At 42.3% G+C, this 19563-nt stretch overlaps 1 protein-coding gene across 3 annotated transcripts in view; it reads right to left on the reverse strand.

Moving 5' to 3' along the window:
• SLF1 (SMC5-SMC6 complex localization factor 1) overlaps nt 1-19563 on the reverse strand; it is a 75798-nt gene that overhangs the window by 46384 nt on the left and 9851 nt on the right. For all 3 annotated transcript variants that reach the window (XM_030567940.1, XM_030567939.1, XM_030567941.1), the window contains 2 exons: nt 13838-14081; nt 7737-7899 (listed from right to left, as the gene is read on the reverse strand). In XM_030567940.1, the coding sequence (XP_030423800.1) occupies nt 7737-7899; nt 13838-14081 (407 nt within the window). The remainder of the gene's footprint in view (nt 1-7736; nt 7900-13837; nt 14082-19563) is intronic.

The following is a 19563-nucleotide window of genomic DNA, read 5'->3' on the forward strand; positions in this document are numbered from 1 at the left end:
TATATCTTAATTTACCAGTTCTCCAAGTCATCCAGTCCTTCTATGTCTTAAACTCTTCCCTTAGTAGAATCACAGTCTAACTACACACTGCTCCATACACGGGCCTTTTGGCAAAGCTACAATTTAGTCCATTATTGTTATAAAATAATTACACATTAAATTAGTCAGGTACTGTACAATATGGGAAAAATACATTTCATAAAGAATTTCAGTGCATGATTTTAACCAAATGTTAATCAATCACTAATTTTCACCAATTGTTAATCCAACCAATCGTTAATCACTCTTACTGTTAAAAATTTATGCCCAATTTCTGATTGAAGCCAGACAAATTATAGTTCCCAGTCACTGGTTCTTTTCTGCCTTTCTCCACTAAATTAGAGATCCTTAGATCCAATATTTTCTCCCTGTGAAGGTACTTATACACTAATCAAATCACCTTTTTTTTTTTTTTTTTTGGATAAACTGAACAGACTGAGATTTTTAAATCTCTCACTGTAAAGAATTTTTCCCAGTCCTCAAATGTTGATGACATTCTTTTGCTCCCTTTCCAAACTATCAATATCATTTTTTAAAAATAAGGAGGTGAGAACTGGAGGTAATTTTCCAGTATAGGTGTCACCAATGCCACACTGAAAGGTAAAAATCACCTCCCTTACTTATATATCCACATTAGCGCTTTTTGTCACAGCATCACACAGGAAACTCATGCTGAGTTGCTCGTCTATTATGACCCCTAAATTCTTTTCAGAGTCACTGCTTTCCAAGACAGAATCCCTTATTCTGTAGACCTGGCCACATTACTTGTTATTTTATCGCTGTTTGAATTTGACACTCACTTTGAGGGAGTAATAAACTAAGGCTCAATCCTGCAAGGTGCTGAGCACTCCGGCACCAATCCTGCTCTAACAGAGTGGTCTGCCCTGTTTAAGAGGTAGTGGGGACTGTGGCAAGCCAAATCCTGTTCCAGGAGCTCTGGAGCAGATGCTGAGAAGAGTAAATGGTCCTAGGGTAATAGTTAAGAGTCTAGGGAAACCCCGGTAACTACACAGACCACAGTGAGAGATTATGCCATACTCTATCAAAGAAACTGAGGAACCACTTGATCAGCATCCTATACAGCAAACAGGAAAACATCAAAAAAGAGCTCTCCAACCTGGAGACTCTCATTAATAACAAACCTTCCATACATACGGACTTCACTAAAATAAGACAGGAGATCTACATTACTCACTTCACCTCTCTACAAAGGAAAAAGGACTGTAAGCTGTCTGAACTCCTACCTGCCTCATGGGGCCACAACCATGGTACCCCCAACCCACCCAGCAATATTGTCAATCTATCCAACTACACACTCAGCCCAGAAGGAAAGTCTGTCTTATCTCGGGGACTCTCTTTCTGCCCTGCCACCCCCACCAACCTGATACAGTTCTGCGGCGATCTGGAAGCCTACTTTCACCGTCTCCGACTCAAAGAATACTTTCAGGACAACACTGAACAGCGCACTGATACACAGGTACCCTCCCATCAACAGCACAAGAAGAAGAACGCCACATGGACTCCTCCTGAGGGTCGAAATGACAGTCTGGAAATATATACTGAATGCTTCTGCCAACGTGCACAGGCAGAAATTGTGGAAAAACAACATCGCTTGCCTCATAACCTAAGTCGTGTAGAACGCAATGCCATCCACAACCTCAGAAACCACCCAGACATTATCATCAAAGAGGCTGATAAAGGAGGTGCCATTGTCATCATGAACAGGTCTGACTACCAAAAGGAAGCTGCCAGACAACTCTCCAACACCAAATTCTACAGGCCACTTCCCTCAGATCCCACTGAGGAATACACTAAGAAACTGCACCATCTACTCAGGACACTCCCTACACTAACACTGGAACAAATCAACATACCCTTAGAGCCCTGACCAGGGTTATTCTATCTACTGCCCAAGATCCACAAACCCAGAAATCCTGGACGCCCCATCATCTCAGGCATTGGCACTGTTACTGAAGGACTGTCTGGATATGTGGACTCTCTACTCAGATGCTATGCCACCAGCACTCCCAGCTATCTCCGTGACACCACTGATTTCCTGAGGAAACGACAATGCATTGGTGACCTTCCAGAAAACACTATCCTAGCCACCATGGATGTAGAGGCTCTCTACACGAACATCCCACACACAGATGGAATACAAACTGTCAGGAACAGTATCCCTGATGATGCCACAGCACAACTGGCTGCTGAGCTCTGTGCCTTTATCCTCACACACAACTATTTCAAATTTGAGGACAATATATATCTCCAGATCAGTGGCAACGCATGGGCACCCGCATGGCCCCACAATATGCCAATATTTTTATGGCCGACCTGGAACAACACTTCCTCAGCTCTCGTCCACTCACGCCCCTTCTCTACCTACGCTACATTGATGACATCTTCATTATCTGGACCCATGGGAAGGAGTCTCTGGAAAAATTCCACCACACTTTCAACAGCTTCCACCTCGCCATCAACCTCAGCCTGGACCTATCTACACGGGAGGTCCACTTCCTAGACACCACGGTACAAATAAGTGATGGTCACTTTACCACCACCCTATACTGAAAACCTACCGACTGCTATGCCTACCTTCATGCCTCCAGCTTCCATCCCGGGCACATCACACGATCCATTGTCTACAGCCAAGCACTGAGGTACAACCGCATCTGCTCTAACCCCTCAGACAGAGACCAACACCTACAAAATCTCCACCAAGCATTCTCAAAACTACAATACCCGCACGAGGAAATAAGGAAACAGATCAACAAAGTGAGATGTGTACCCAGAAGCCTCCTACTGCAAGACAAACCCAAGAAAGAAACCAACAGGACTCCACTGGCCATCACATACAGTCCCCAGCTAAAACCTCTCCAGCGCATCATCAGGGATCTACAACCCATCCTGGACAATGATCCCACACTTTCACAGGCCTTGGGTGGCAGGCCAGTCCTCGCCCACAGGCAAACTGCCAACCTGAAACATATTCTCACCAGTAACTGCACACCGCACCATAGTAATTCTAGCTCAGGAACCAATCCATGCAACAAACCTCGATGCCAACTCTGCTCACATATCTACACCAGCGACACCATCACAGGACCTAATCAGATCAGCTACACCATCACTGGTTCATTCACCTGCACGTCCACCAATGTAATATATGCCATCATATGCCAGCAATGCCCCTCTGCTATGTACATCGGCCAAACTGGACAGTCACTACGGAAAAGGATAAACGGACACAAATCCGATATTAGGAATGGCAATATACAAAAACCTGTAGGAGAACACTTCAACCTCCCTGCCCACACTATAGCAGACCTTAAGGTGGCCATCCTGCAGCAAAAGAACTTCAGGACCAGACTTCAAAGAGAAACTGCTGAGCTTCAGTTCATCTGCAAATTTGACACCATCAGCTCAGGATTAAACAAAGACTGTGAATGGCTTGCCAACTACAAAACCAGTTTCTCCTCCCTTGGTTTTCACACCTCAACTGCTAGAACAGGGCCTCATCCTCCCTGATTGAACTACCTCATTATCTCTAGCTTGCCTGCATATATATACCTGCCCCTGGATATTTCCACTACATGCATCTGACGAAGTGGGTATTCACTCACGAAAGCTCATGCTCCAAAACGTCTGTTAGTCTATAAGGTGACACAGGATTCTTTGCTGCTTTTCCAGGTAACTGTATCTTTAAGAGATTGGGACTTTGTGGTTTGGGTGGGGCACGACTCCCCTTCCTTTCAGCCAACCAGGATAAGGTCTGGGGAAAGAAAGAAGTACATAAGGTGTCTCTTCCCTCATCAGAGGAGGAGACTTAGAGAGAAAGAAGGTTCCTGCAGAAGCCTGTGAGACACATGGTGAGGAAAGACTACAGTGATGTGACCGGGCCTCCAAGTTGTGGAGGGAGGCAGAAAGACTGTGCCACAGCAGAGATGCATGGCGGAAGAACTATTATGAAGGTTTTGGTTTTAGCCCAGTTTCTTCAATGACTGTTGCCAGCTCAGGTGGAACCAATGAAGGGCAATTTAAAGGGAGAGGGAGAAGCACAAACACAAGTCCTGGAAGGAAAGATGTGTAATCACTTAGCCAAGAGGGAAGGGTTTGGATCTGCAGGGTCACTGGAAACTATTTGGGAAAAGTTAATATTGCAAGAGTCCAGAAGGGGATTCTTGTTCTAAATACTTCTGATGGTGGAAAGTTACTGGCCACTGAAGTTAGGGTGCCTGAAAAGCCATGCCCTGCCATGAAGGGGTGCTCTGGAGGTACCATCCCTGCTACATCAGCAAAACACTCAAATGTGTGCTTAACTTTAAGCATGAAAGAAGTCTTATTGGCTTCTGTGGGATTACTCATGTGGTCTTCATCAAGCACATGTTTATGTATTTTGCTGATTTGCCACAGTGCCAAGCAATTGAGGAAATTGAGTTCCTAATTACCATCCCATAGGAAGCTTTAATGGAAGATTCTGAAAACCATAGTATGACTTCAGACTACAATGCAAAATAAGATTAGTGTAAGTGTGCAGTTGTCACAATGTCAAGTTCAAGCAAAACGATTTCAGTTCAAGTGTGCAGAGATGGCATTATAATGTCAAAATGAAACCAAGTAACTTTAGTCACACACTGTTTTAAGAAGGATAAGATTCAGCCAAAACCAAGATAATAAAATGAAGGCCACTTGTCTGTAAGTGGAGTTCTTTGATGTGACTTCACATGCACACTCCTGGGATGCACGGACAGAACCTTTTAGTAGCTCGTGTCCTTCCCTCACCCTTCTTGAATGTTCTAAGGTTGAGGCTACAGAATGGAGTGCTGTGCTCCAGCTGTCTAAGTTCCTTCTGTTACCTCCTCACATCCCCTCTTCCTCTGAGACAACTTAGTTTGTGGAAGGAGGGTAGAAAATGTGAATATGCACCAGTATTCTCAAAGAACGCCAGTTCCAACGGTTCAGAAACATTGATCTAACTTAACTAGACTGATTGGATAACTAGAGAGCTAAGGTGGCACTGAGACCAATCAGCTCCAATGAAGCCACATCATAAAGACCCAGCGAGTTTCCTGGTCAATCTGCTGTCACAGTTAGAAGTAACAGGAGCCCCTGAAATACAGCACCCTCTTTTATAGCCTTGCCATCAAAATGTTCAGCGATAGAGAGGGGAGATGCTGGAGGGGGGCAAGGGTGATGCAACAGGCATTGCTATTCTGAAACTGAGTATGAACAAGCTACATAAAGAAGAATTCTCCTTTAAACTGAGTCTGTTCACTACACGTCCTCTATCTATTTGTGATCTAATACACAAAGTCTAAGTATGTCACAGTTTATAACCATTTAGATACTTGAAAGTTCTCTTAATAAAATCTGTAGCATGCTGGCTTGTTATCGTAAGGTTGCATATAAATACCACATTAGATTCCTAGCATGGAAATATTCTGCATCCTTTCTTCCCTACACATCATCCTCCTCTAAGCCTTAAGCTGCGGCCACAATTTTTCCTGGCCAAAAAGGACTGGATAACTAACTCCTCCTTGGGACAAATAAATGAAATTAAAGAGGAGTTCTACCATTGGCCTCAGTGGGAGCAAGATTCAAATGTACAATGTTCATAACTGCAATTCTTTTCCAGAAAGCATTCCCTGGTCAAAGTTACAGAGTAGAAACTGGAAGCAGACTAAGGTCTGCTCTGTAATTAAAATTAATGTCAAAATAGCTGTGGTGCTCAGGGGTGTGAAAAATCTACATCCCTAAGTGCTGTAGCCATACTGACTTAACCCCCAAATGCTTTCGTTGGCCTAGGTACTTTTGCTCAAGGAGGTGATGTTCCTATAGTAATGAAAAACCCCCTTCCATTGCTGTAGGCTGTCTACATTACGTTAGACAGTAACTCCTCACTTAAAGTCGTCCCAGTTAACGTTGTTTTGTTGTTATGTTGCTGATCAATTAGGGAACATGCTAATTTAAAGTTGTGTAATGCTCCCTTTTAACGTCGTTTGGCAGCCACCTGCTTTGTCTACTGCTTGCAGGAAGAACAGCCCATTGCAGTTAGCTGGTAGGGGCTTGAAACCAGGGTGGACTGGCAGCTCCCTATCAGCCCCCCACCATCAGCTCCCCACTCCCCTAAGTTCCCTGTCCAGCAGCTGCCTGCAGTTCATCTATGTGCTGTTCCTGCCCTCTGCCTTGGAGCTGCTCCCCAAGACTCCTGCGTGCTGTGCAGGGGAGGAGGGACGGGGAGAAGAAAGAGGGGAGCTAATGTCAGGGTGTCCCCCTCCCTCCTGCTCCTGCACCCCGCTTACCCCATCTTCCATAGAGCAGGGGGGACACACCAGGGCTCAGGATGGAGGGAGCTTGCAGCAGCTGCCATCTCAACAAGCTGATCTAATTAACAAGATAGTGTACTTAAGGGAAATGCACATATCTCCCTCCATTCCTGCTGCCTTATGTAGAGAGTGTTAACCCTTGAGGGCTCAGCCAATTGCTAGTTCATCATTTAGCCATAAGGGAAATATCCCACCCTCTGACTCCTCCACCTCAACCAAGCTTTACAATCATCATCACTGTGTACCAGTATTAAATTCTTTGTTTAAAATGTGTGTGTGTGTGTAAAAATAGTCTGTCTGGTGAAAACTATTTCCCTGGAACCTAACCCCCTCATTTACATTAATTCTTATGGGGAAATTGGATTCGCTTAACATTGTTTCGCTTAAAGTCGCATTTTTCAGGAACATAACTACAACGTTAAGTGAGAAGTTACTGTACCAACATATTATATAGTTCCTGTAGTGTAGACATGGCCCCAGGTCTTTCACATAGTATTGTGGAACACATCACTTTTTTTCCATAAAATTACACTAAAGATTTGGCTTTGTGAAGTTCTGAATGAAAAGCAAGACATGAAGTTTTGAACCTACCAATTCTGAGTTCCTCTTCAGTTTCATAACTGCTACAATATTACTAGGCACTATAGTCCAATTAACCACTGGCAAGCTGCATTTGCTTTCAGTAAGTTTCTGAACTTTAACATTTTAGCATAATTTGTAATATGATCTGGATGAAAATGCAGGGTAACTTATGAGTTCATGCATGGGGGTGGGGAAGGTAAATCACTAAACTGATTTTTGAAGTGTGAAGATACAGTTTTAATGCAGTTAAGTAGACATTGTCAGACTTTAAGTACAAAAATGTCAAATGGAAGTAGATTTTTTCTTGGATACTAGAAAAACAATTACGGGGAGGAAAATAGTTTTAATTTGGCATTTTGTGAATAGTCAGTTTCACTGTTTGGTCAGTTGCATCACTTTCATGAACTGCTCAAAGTGTATACTTGTAGCTCTAACAGTATGTTTACAAGTAACAGCAGTGAATAAGCAGCAATTGAAAAGATAGTAGGAGGTGTGTGCCCAGAGAAAGAGGGTGCTTGGTGGTGTTGCTATCCGACCCAACCAAAAGCAGAACAGAAAACCTGGCTATACACAATCTTCTCAATGACACTTAAAAAAAACCCCTAAAAGTTAGCACATGCTATTTAAAAGGTGATCAGAATTAAAAAATAAAATAAAATAATAAATAGTGCATTCAAAAAAAAGTTGATAGCATCCCTTTCACTTTTGTCAGAGTTGCAGTATGTTTTAATCAATAAACACACTATTCATGAAGCATTAATTTCAGTTAAAAATATTTATTTTACTTACCTCAAAAAGATAATCCCCTATATATTGCACAGGATAATATGGAGCCTCAAAGAGACATTTCTCTCTCTCTATGGTGACGCTTTTATTATCAGTGAATACATGAGTAACAGCTCTCACTTCCTTTTGTGGTGGATATATAATTGCCTTTCCAGCTTCTAGAACTCTAAAAATATATATATATATATACAGTTTAAAATATATATTTACTGAAAAATTGTTTTAAAAGATATTTTTTAATGCTCACAGGCTACAATGCACCCAAAATTTACAGAAAATGGGCAGGTATGAAGTCACACTTCCGTCCTTAGCAGGCTAACTGAGCACTTCAGAGCCCTGGGACCAGTAGGTAACCCAACTAAACAGAATTGTCTTCTCAGTTTAGAAGAGAATACTAATTTTCTTCACCTTTTAAGAAGCATCTACAAGTGCATTTTTATAAAGATCAAATTTTGTATTACAGTAACTATGGTTTATTACAATACAGCTCAAGAGAATTAGTGGACCTTTATCTAAATAAAGAGGGATTTACTGAAAATGGAGTATTTTCCTTACCTGTAAATTGGAAGATTCATAAGACAGATAGACAGATATAGATATATATGTGTGTATGTATGTAAATGCATAAGATATACCTCTACCCTGATATAACGCAGCCCGATATAACATGAATTCAGATATAATGTGGTAAAGCAGTGCTCCAGGGGGGTGGGGCTGCGTGCTCCAATAGATCAAAGCAAGTTCACTATAATGTGGTTTCACCTATAATGTGGTAAGATTTTTCTGGCTCCAGAGGACAGTGTTATATCAGGGTAGAGGTATACCTACACTGCAGGAATGACTCCACAGCAGTGCTGCTAGTCCCACCTAATGTAATACCCAGACAGCTCAGCTAATGTTTCTGGTCCACTGTAGTTATTTCCCATACAAAAGTTCCAAAGGTGCACTGCTGCAATTTATATTTCTAAGAAAGATGACAGGTAACAGAGGGGGAGAGGAGAAAAAGGTCTTCTAAATTGGTGGCTGCATATATAGAAAGTGTGTGTGCGTGTGTGTGAGTAATGTAGGTGAGACCATCAATTATCCATCAATTTATCCATCAATTATTTTTTCTAGTATATGCATCCTCCAATTTAGAAGACCCCTTTTTCTCCTCTTCTGTTACCTGTCATCTTTTCTTAGAAATACACACACACACACAGAGGTTAGTAATAATTGGAGAAAGGCAGAGGAGAACAAACAGTAGTATTAAGTATAGCTGATAGAGAAAAATCAATCCTTTTAAAAAGTTACTGGCAGCTATAGGACACTTGACTGAAAGCTATGTTTTCAGAAAGCAAAATATCTACCCTGCAATGCTTTTATGCATAAGTAAAGGGATGCCAAGGTTGTTGTATGGTAACGTCGTGGAAAAAAAGAAATACAGATTCCCTGATGCGCACAACTCTCAGTTCATTTGTCTTTCTGATGTAGGTTACTTTCATTCTTAACAAATAGGGATTTGCAGAAGCATGTTAAGATTCCAGTGAAAGAACAGAATGTCTTTCAGAAGTGGTGTAGGATGTATGTACCCAGACACTGAAGATGAGGGAACAAAACCTGTAGTCAACTGTGTCTCACTGGGACAGCAACAAAGATAGAGGAAGGGGAAAAATGATAACTTGTAGTGGAATGCTAAAGCCACAGGTCAGGAATAATGGCTGTTTACTTTCCCTGCCAAGAAGGAAATTGGCTTGTTTATATCCTCTGCCATTAAAGCAATACTTAACACATTTTGCTGAGAAGGGCACAAGACAATTTCCCCCTGCCAAGAAAGGAGAAACCATATACAACTTAATAAACTAGATGTTAATAGTTCTCTCTTTTGGAATGGGGTCAACCCACAATTTCTGGATGCAGGCTGACTACCTACTTACAAGGAGGTTTCAGTCTAGGAGTAACCTAGGTTAATATTGATATGTGAGGATGAAAAGTGGTTATTATGGCCTGTGTCTTGAGATAGTTTTAGAGAGCTACATGAGATCCTTAAGAAGCTTAGGCCCTATAAGAATAAATTTGGTTTTGTCTTGAGGGGAATTACATTCGTCTCCTATGAGCAGGAGCTGGGATTTTCAGATCTCTACTGTTTAATCTATAGAGATTAATTTGACAGAAAACCTGCTGTTAAATGCCAGTGGACCACAAATATAAAATTAAGTTGGACTTCAATCAGCTTTAGAAAATGGCTTGGATGAAACCTGCAGTCTTGAACACTCTCCAAACTGACATGTCAAACAACTACCCTATCTTCCTTAAAATCTCTACAAAGATTCTTTTTATAGTCTAAAAAGACAAAATAGTATTAAAGGATGAAGAGATACTATGTAGTATCATATGCTCATATACCAGTCATATTTGCTTTCCCCCTGTCTGCCCAAGTGTTGTAATTGCAGCAAGAGTACTGAGTTACTCCAATTTCTCCCTGCCTCCTTACCCCTAAGCCTGGTGAACGGGGGGAATAAATCAAATATGACAGGTATATGTGCATGTAACATTGTATAGCATCTCCTTCACCACCCTTTTATATTGTTTGTCTTTTTAGAATATAAGCTTTTGAAGGCAGGGACCATGTCTATATCTAGGCCTAGTGTAATGAGGCTTTGATCTCAGAGCCTTTCTTCACTGCTTAATTCAAAATCACTTTCACTACCCCAATATATGCAATTTTAAGGAGCTGTTCCAACAAAATTAACACAAACATTTGTTTTAAATTCAGTTTAATATTCCAGTTGAAAAATATTCTTTCTGCTCCAGATCCTTGAACTCAAACTTGCTTAGTGCAAGGAAGGGAGAGTCTTTAGCAGAGCCTGAAAAATAGCAATAAGTCACAAGAAGGCGCAGATCGTAAAACTTTTAACATGTTGTCATTAACCTAGTCCCAGATTTGGACCTTAGCATCCAAAATATGGGGGTTAGCATGAAAACCTCCAAGCTTCACCTGCCTTGTAGGTGGGAAATTTCCTGTGCTGTGGAACCATAATTGGCGGAGGATTGTTAGGATTGGCTGGAGCCTGTTGCTTAGCCTTTTCTAATTCCAGGGTCTGGCAGTGTGCCTCCCTCTGGAGTTCTAGCTGTCTTTTGTGGGCTGCATCTTCTTCTTCTTGTTTCCTTCTGTGTGCCACCTCTTCTTCTTCTAGTTTCCTTTTGTGGGCTGCCTCTTTGGCTGCTTGTTCTCTTTTGTAGGCTGCCAGTTTGATGCTTTCTTCCTTTTCTTTCAGTTCCACCTCTTTTTGTCTTTTTTCCAGTTGTCGCCTGTGTTCAGCTTCTTTGATTTGTTCTTCCACCTCCATTTTTGTATTGGAAGGCATGGTTCCTGTTTTCTTGTGTTGGGGTGCCCTCCGGTGTTTATTGTCTGAACTGCAGGCTCTGTTGCCTCCTGGGGTCTGCCTAGCAACAGTGCCTTTTTCCCTTTCTTTTTCTAGCTAATTGTTTCAATGTAAAGTAAACCAGAAAAACCACTTTATTTGCATGTATATAATGCTGGTATTTGCCTCCTAATGGGAGTGCTATTGTCTGACAAAAGACCCGAAATAGTCTCTTAATGGTTCCTTGCTTAATATGCAAGCCAAAAACTGCCAGAGAGAGCAGAGAAAGAAAAAAAAAATTCTCTCTGGTTCCCTTTTAAAACCAAAACTGTTTCTCTCTGCTAAAAAGCCCCTAGCAGAGAAAAGAAAAATACAATCCAGAAGCCAGTAGGAATATTATATCTATTCCACCACTGCCACTCATGTCATTAACCTAGTCCCAGATTTGGACCTTAGCGTCCAAAATATAGGGGTTAGCATGAAAACCTCCAAGCTTAGTTACCAGCTTGGACCCGGTACTTGCTGCCACCACCCAAAAAATTAGAGTGTTTTGGGGCACTCTGGTCCCCCCAAAAACCTTCCCTGGGGACCCCAAGACCCAAATCCCTTGAGTCTCACAACAAAGGGAAATCAACCTTTTCCCTTCCCCCCTCCAGGTGTTCCTGGAGAGAGACACCGAAGCAAGCTCCGTGAAACTAAACAGAGGGACTCCACCCTCCCCGTTCCCAGCCTTGGAAAACAGAAGTACCGAGAGTTAATCTCTCTTTCCCCCCTCACCCAGAGGGAATGCAAAGTCAGGCTAGTAAATCTCACACACACAGATTTCCCCCTGACTTCTTCCTCCCACCAATTCCCTGGTGAGTACAGACTCAATTCCCTGGAATTCCCCACTAAAGAAAAACTCCAACAGGTCTTAAAAAGAAAGCTTTATATAAAAAGAAAGAAAAGTACATAAAAATGGTCTCTCTGTATTAAGGTGACACATACAGGGTCAATTGCTTAAAAGAAATATGAATAAACAGCCTTATTCAAAAAGAATACAAATTCAAAGCACTCCAGCAACTATATTCATGTAAATACAAAAGAACATATAAATCCCTATCTGATCTTTGGTACTTACAACTGGGAAACAGAAGATTAGAAAGCGGGAAACAGAAATCACTTCTCATAGCCGAGAGCATATACAGGCAGAAGAACCAAGAACAAAGGACTCCCACACAAAGTTCCCTCCACCTGATTTGAAAAAGTCCTGTTTCCTGATTGGTCCTCTGGTCAGGTGTTCCAGATCACTTCTTTCCAGGTGAAAGAGACGTTAACCCTTAGCTATCTGTTTATGACACATGTACTATATCATGAGGCTGAAGGGAGAATTCCTTCAACCACTCAAGTAGTGCAACAATAACCACCTGATGCACTAATGGCTTAACTGGCTATTGGAATGAGTTTTTTTAATTAAAAAAAAAATATGAACATGAGCAGGTATTATGCCCTATATTCTACTAGAAACTTTTTCATCGTGATGTTTGAGCATTAAGATCCTTCTCATTCACTCCTATCCTTCAGAAGCCTACCTACCCTGTCAGCAGCAGGATGTGGTTCAATGGCCACTTTCAGCTCACTTTATTAAAACATATACATCTCAGAACTAGGTCTTAAAATATTAAAGAAGACCAAGTTTGTTTTAAAACAAAGTGGGACAGAAGTGGCTAGAGATCCCAAAAGGCCAAGTGAGCACTTTTAAACTAATTTTTTCCTTTCAGTTCCTTCTCCTCCCATCCCCTCCTTTATCATCATCTTTTGAATCTCCCCTCTTTATCATGATGTGAGTAAGTTTTTGTGTTTTTCAGTTCCGAGGCTGCAGCAGTGCCGCTAGAGAGCTGCTGCACGAGTGTGACCTAAGAGGTTCAAGTCAGTCAGAATGTGGCTTTACAATATGTCGAACCATACTTAGCATATTATTTCACTCTCACCATATGAGACAGAGGAAAACAAGACTAGGATTGCCGCTCATGTAATAAAAGACAAAGTTGCCATCCCAGAGAAAAGGGGGGTAGTTTTACAATAGACTATGATCACCACAGAACTAACTGTATTCCTTGCCGTTTTAATGACACACCTGCCTCTCCAAGTTCAACCTGAGCATTTAGGCACTACAGTTTTGGGGGAGGAGTAGGCCAAAAACAGAAAGGAGGGCGGGGGGGAAGTGGAACTAGACCAAGATGTCCTTATTTTAAAAATACCATAGTAATGGAATAGTTTAATGGTATTTTCATATCTAAACATTTATCAAAGTTAACAAAATGCTAGATGCATAGGTAGAATGTAACATACAACTCAAAGAAAGCTTCATTACACAAACAAAATATGATTCTGGACACTATTTCGGTACCATAGCAGCAGTCCTTTATTTTTCTAATGAGCATAAACTCTGAGGATATGGCTATGAACAAATCAGGGTGCGGGGGCATAGGTAGTCTTCCTAGGCTATTAATTTAACATTAAACATAACATAAAATCATAAGTGCTATAGTCAACAATGTGGTAATAGTAATAAGTCAAAAGAAACTAAACTGGAAGATAAAAACAACATTTTTTTACCGTTCCAACTATTATAATTGTGGAACAGTACGTTATGCAGAGACTAAAGCCCTGGGAGTTGTTGTAGACCAAATTAATTGGGATGGGAGAGGGAGAATAACAATTTAGCTATATGAACTGTTTTATCATTCATTACTTCAACTTTAAGTAGTATCATCCTACCTTGTGATAGAATCCCTTCGTTTATCACCTTCTTTCACAAGGAGGATAACTTTCCATCTGTGGAAGGCACCTAAAGCACCAGAGCATGTCAGTTCTTCGCGCCATCTTTTAGGTGCAGATTGCATTTGAGGTGAATAATGGGAGTCTTTTTCAATTTTATATCCCCATTCATAAGTTGTTTCATCAAGCCATCTGCCACTTTCAGCACTATTAATTATGTAGTCCTTAGTTAGTATCCACTTTCCTAGAAAGCAAATGAACTGTCAACCACAAAAGAATTTTTATACAGACAAATGGCAAATGAAGATCAAATATAAAATTAACTTCATGCTCTCTCATTCGAAAACCACATTACAGCATTAAGTAACATTTCAAACAATTTTCCTTTTTACTCCAAAAGTTATCCTTTCCTAATATTTTATCAGAATTGTGCAAAGTCACTGGGCATGATAGTTTTGCTTTCTTCTAATGACACAGTATCCTCTTAGCTCTTCCAGAATAAAATAATCCCAGACAAAAGAACAATCATGATATTAATTTGCCTGTCTAGATTTTGCTCCTGTGTCTCTTGTCCAGTATCAATTTAGCCTTAGTATTCTTATGATGTTTTACAATACATTGTACAAATAGATTTCCTGACTGTGAACAGACTTTCTGTGCACTCAGCGAAAATGCAACAGCTCTGTCAAATCACCTCTATGAATAATCAGTTTGGATGTACAAATAAAGGCATCCCATGCTAATTTCTTATTTAAATCCATAAATACCCCAGCACTATCAGCTAACAAAGCGGTCTAAATTTTTAGCATACTAAAAGCACAGTATAGTCCATCTCTAAATTCTGAAAGTCTACACATTCCTAATTGTGTAAGTTTAGTGGATACCAATATTAAGGGGAATCAATTTTAGACTAGTACTCTAGTCTCTCCTTTCCATGTCCTTTTCTCTCCCTTGGCCTCACCTCCTCTGCCTCTTCTTCTGTACATAATGATCCTCCCTCTTTTCTAAATGTTCTTTCAGGTTCAGATCAGGAGTTGTGGTCCTCTTGAATTGAAACACTACTTATAGTATACATTAAGTGAAATTGACTAATTGTGTGATCGTAACCAATTTCTGAAACAGCAGGGCTGACTGGTAAAATGCATCAGTGCAGGAGCAGATGGTATGTCTAAAGGAGCTAGCACTGGGTGCCAGCAGTGGAAAGACACAAAAGTGCTCTGTACATAACCTACAGCTTAATAAACCCCTTGTCACCAATTTCTACTCAATAGGTTCCACATTGGTATGCTTGCTGGAAATTTCAGGGTGAGGATAAATAACAAAGGGGATTAGAATCTACTGAATCTAACCACACTCTTATTACAGTTTTACCAAGAAAAGGTGGTGGAGATGCATGTCTCCCCCTCCCACCCTCCACTCCTGGCCGAACACCAAAAGGAAAAAAAAAATGTGCAGAAGGGCAATACTGGGCATTATTAGGGAATGATTATGGGTAAAACTATATAGGGTGGGAAGCATACTCAGTGTTCTTTGGAAGATATATTGTGTCAATATGAACTAGTGGTGGTAGGTAACAGGACCAAAATCCAGTTTTGCATCACTTTATTGTTTATGGATAGGGCTCTACCGAATTCACGGCCTTGAAAAACACGTCACGGACTGTGAAATCTGGTTTCCCACAGTGAAATCTGGTCTTTTGTGTGCTTTTACCCTATACAATACAGATTCCAATGGGGAGACCAGCATTTCTCAAATTCGGAGTCCTGACCCAAAAGGGAGTTGCAGAGGGGCTTCAAAGTTATTTTAGGGGGGTTGTGGTATTGCCACCCTTCAGTGTTGCCTTCAGAGTTGGGCGGCCAGAGAGCAGCAGCTTTTGGCCAGGTGCCCGGTTCTGAAGGCAGTGCCTCGCCACCAGAAGCAAGGATGGCAATATTATACCATAGCACCCTTATTTCTGTGCTGCTGCTTTCAGAGCTGGGTGGCCGGAGAGTGGCGACTGCTGACTGAGGGCCCCTTTCTGCAGGCAGCAGCGCAGAAGTAAGGATGGCAATACGATACCATGCCATCCTTACTTCTGCCCTGCTGCCGGCTGTGGCTCTGCCTTCAAAGCTGGTCTCCCAGCCAGAAGCCACCACTCTCCAGCTACCCAGCTCTGAAGGCAATGCTGCACTATTACATTTTCCGAGTTTAGCAGTGCTCTGGCACATATAAGTATTTTCTGAAATTACACTATGGCCCAAATCCTGACACCCCCACTGTGAGAGTGTACTATCTAAATGGTTGCAAAACAAAGGTGATTCTGCACACTACATTAGACGTCTCCATGATGAAGAGAGCAGAAGTATAGCCAGTGCATACATGACTATGAAGATCCACTAATAGAAGAGATGCGACAGTCATCACAGAGCAGCTCTACTGGCACTCTGTAAATTGAAAGGAGTCCATCCTTCCTACCCCAATAAGAAATGCTTGAACAAAGTCCTTTGATTAATGTTTGGTGAGATGCAGGATGGGATTTACCCCTAAATTAAGATTTCAGTGATGAATAATTTTCTACCTCATTTTAATTCATCCACTGTGGTCCACAGTTTAAAAAAGATTCTGAATGCACTGAGTTGAGGGTTGTTTTTTTTTAAATCGTGTAAATAAACACTCACAAAACTCAAGTACCATTGGAAAGTAGGTGGCCTATGCCTTTTCTCCCAAAAGCTAACTTGCTAACGTACCTCAAAGATAATGAGCCTTTAGTCTAAAAGTCAAATCTCTTATGCTCAAGATGTTGATCCTACCTTTAATAGCAAAAGATTACTTTCAAAACATGTACATTTTTCATTTTGGGGACAAGGTAATCTTTTACTAGGTCTGTGGCACAGATCTTAGTTATATAATGTTCTGATTTCTAGACTACTATTTCTATATACAGTGATGGCATGTTTCTCAATTTTCAGATATAGCAATTTTCTAAACCTCTGGTACAAATATATGTCAAAATGGTATAACAAGCATGTTCAGGTATTAGAAAATATAATCAAACTGATAGACACAGAGAGACTATTTTATGCCTTAATTCCTTGACACTAAAGAATGCAGAATCAAAACTGGAAGGTATCACACTGGGCACTGCTTTGTACTTAGTGTTTAAAAAGACAGAAAATGTAGAAACTGTAGCATAAACTTTGAAACAAGTGGAGGGCTAGAAAGAATTTACAGGGTCTAGAACAGAGGTGGGCAAACTGCGGACTGGGTGCCACATCCAGCCCTCCAGACATTTTAATCCACCCTCGAGCTCCTGCCAGGAAGCAGGGTCTGGGGCTTGCCCGACTCTGCACGGCTCCCAGAGGCAGCAGCACGTCCCCACTCCGGCTCCTACACATAGGAGCAGCCAGGGGGCTCCTCATGCTGCCCCACCCCAAGGGGCTGTACCTGCGCACAGGGCAGATCACAGAGCTGCCTGGCCGCGCCACCGCATAGGAGCAGGAGGGGGGACATGCCACTCTTTTTGGGAGCTGCTTGCGTTAAGCGCCACCCAGAGCCTGCCCCTTGACTCCCTCCCATGCCCCAACCCCCTGCTGCAGCCCTGATCCCCCTCCTGCCCTCCAAACCGCTCAGTCCCAGCCCGGAGCAACCTCCTGCACCCCCAACTCCTCATGCCCAGCCCCACCCCAGAGCCTGCACCCCCAGCCGGAGCCCTCATGCCCTCCTGCATCCCAACCCCCAATTTTATGAGCATTTATTGCCCACCATACAATTTCCATAACCAGATGTGCCCCCCCGCAGGCTAGAACAAGGAACAAAGAAGCATTGCTCTGTTCTCCAGAGGTAACAGCTTTATCACCACCCCATCACTCTAACAAGTTTCATATGTTCACACTTCTCTACAGAGGAGAAAGGACAGTAAACTCCTACATGCCACAAGGGGTTACAACAGTGGTACCCTTAACTCACTCAACAATATTGTTAATCTATCCAACCACACACTTAGCCTGGCAGAAGAGTCTGTCCTATCTCAGGGACTCTTTCTGTCCCACCACCCCCACACACGATACAATTCTGTGGTGATCTGGAAGCCTACTTCTGCCATCTCCGACTCAAGGAATATTTTCAAACGCACCACTCAACAGTGCATTGACTCACAGGAACCCTCCTACCAACACCAGAAGAATTCTGCGTGGACTCCTCCTGAGGGTTGAAATAACAGACTGGACTTCTACATAGTGTTCCACAAATGTGCACAGGCTGAAATTGTGAACAAACAGCATCATTTGCCCCATAGCCTCAGTCATACAGAATGCAACGCCATCCACAGCCTCAGAAACAACTCTGATATTATAATCAAAGGGGCTGACAAAGGAGGTGCTGTAGTCATCATGAACAGGTCGAATTATGAACAGGAGGCTGCCAGGCAACTCTCCAACACCACATTCTACAGGCCACTATCCTCCGATCCCACTGAGGAGTACCAAAAGAAACTACACCATCTGCTCAAGAAACTCCCTGCTATAGTACAGGAACAAATCTACACAGACAAACATCTAGAGCCCTGACCAGGGGTATTCCATCTGCTACCCAAGATCCATAAACTTGGAAATTCTGGACACCCCATCATCTCAGGAACTGGCACTATTACAGTAGGATTACCTGGATATTTGGACTCTCTCCTCAGCTAGGAGTGCTGGCAGCATAGGGTCTATCTTCGAGACACCACCAACTTCCTGAGGAAACTACAATGCATTGGTGATCTTCCTGAAAACACCATCCTGGCCACCATGGATGTAGAAGCTCTTTACACCAATATTCCACATGACGATGAACTACAAGTTGTCAGGAACAGTATCCCTGATGAGGCCACAGCACACCTGGTGGCTGAACTTTGGGACTTTGTCCTCACTCACAACCATTTCAGATTTGGAGACAACTTATACCTTCAAGTCAGCGGCACTGCTATGGGTACCTGCATGGCCCCACAGTATGCCAACATTTTTATGGCTGACTTAGAACAACACTTTCTCAGCTCTCGTCTCCCAGAGCCCCTCCTCTACTTGTGCTACATTGATGATATCTTCATCATATGGACCTACGGGAAGGAGGCCCTTGAAGAATTCCACCTGAATTTCAACAATTTCCACTGCACCATCAACCTCAGCCTGGACCAGTCCACACAAGAGATCCAATTCTTGGACACTACAGTGGAAACAAGTAATGGTCACATAAACACCACCCATACCGGAAACCTACTCACTGCTATACTTACCTACATGCCTCCAGCTTCCATCCAGGACATATCACATGATCCATTGTCTACAGCCAAGCCCTAAGATACAACCACATTTGCTTCAATCCCTCAGACAGAAACAAACATCTAAAAGATCTTATCAAGCATTCTTAAAACTATAATACTCACCTGAGGAAATGAGGAAACAGATTGACAGAGTGAGATGGGTACTCAGAAGTCATCTACTACAGAAGAAGCCCAGCAAGGAAAACAACAGAATCCCACAGGCCATCACATACAGCCCCCAGCTAAAACATCTCCAGCACATCATCAATGATCCCTCATTCTCACAGACCTTGGGAGGCAGGCCACTCCTTGCTTACAGTCAGCCCCCCAACCTGAGGCAAATACTCACCAGCACCTACACACCACACCACAGAAATGCTAACCCAGGAACCAATCCCTGTAACAAACCGTGTTGCCTATTCTGTCCCCATATCTACTCTATCAACAC

Source organism: Gopherus evgoodei, chromosome 6 (assembly GCF_007399415.2).
Source record: "Gopherus evgoodei ecotype Sinaloan lineage chromosome 6, rGopEvg1_v1.p, whole genome shotgun sequence".
NCBI lineage: Eukaryota > Metazoa > Chordata > Testudines > Testudinidae > Gopherus > Gopherus evgoodei.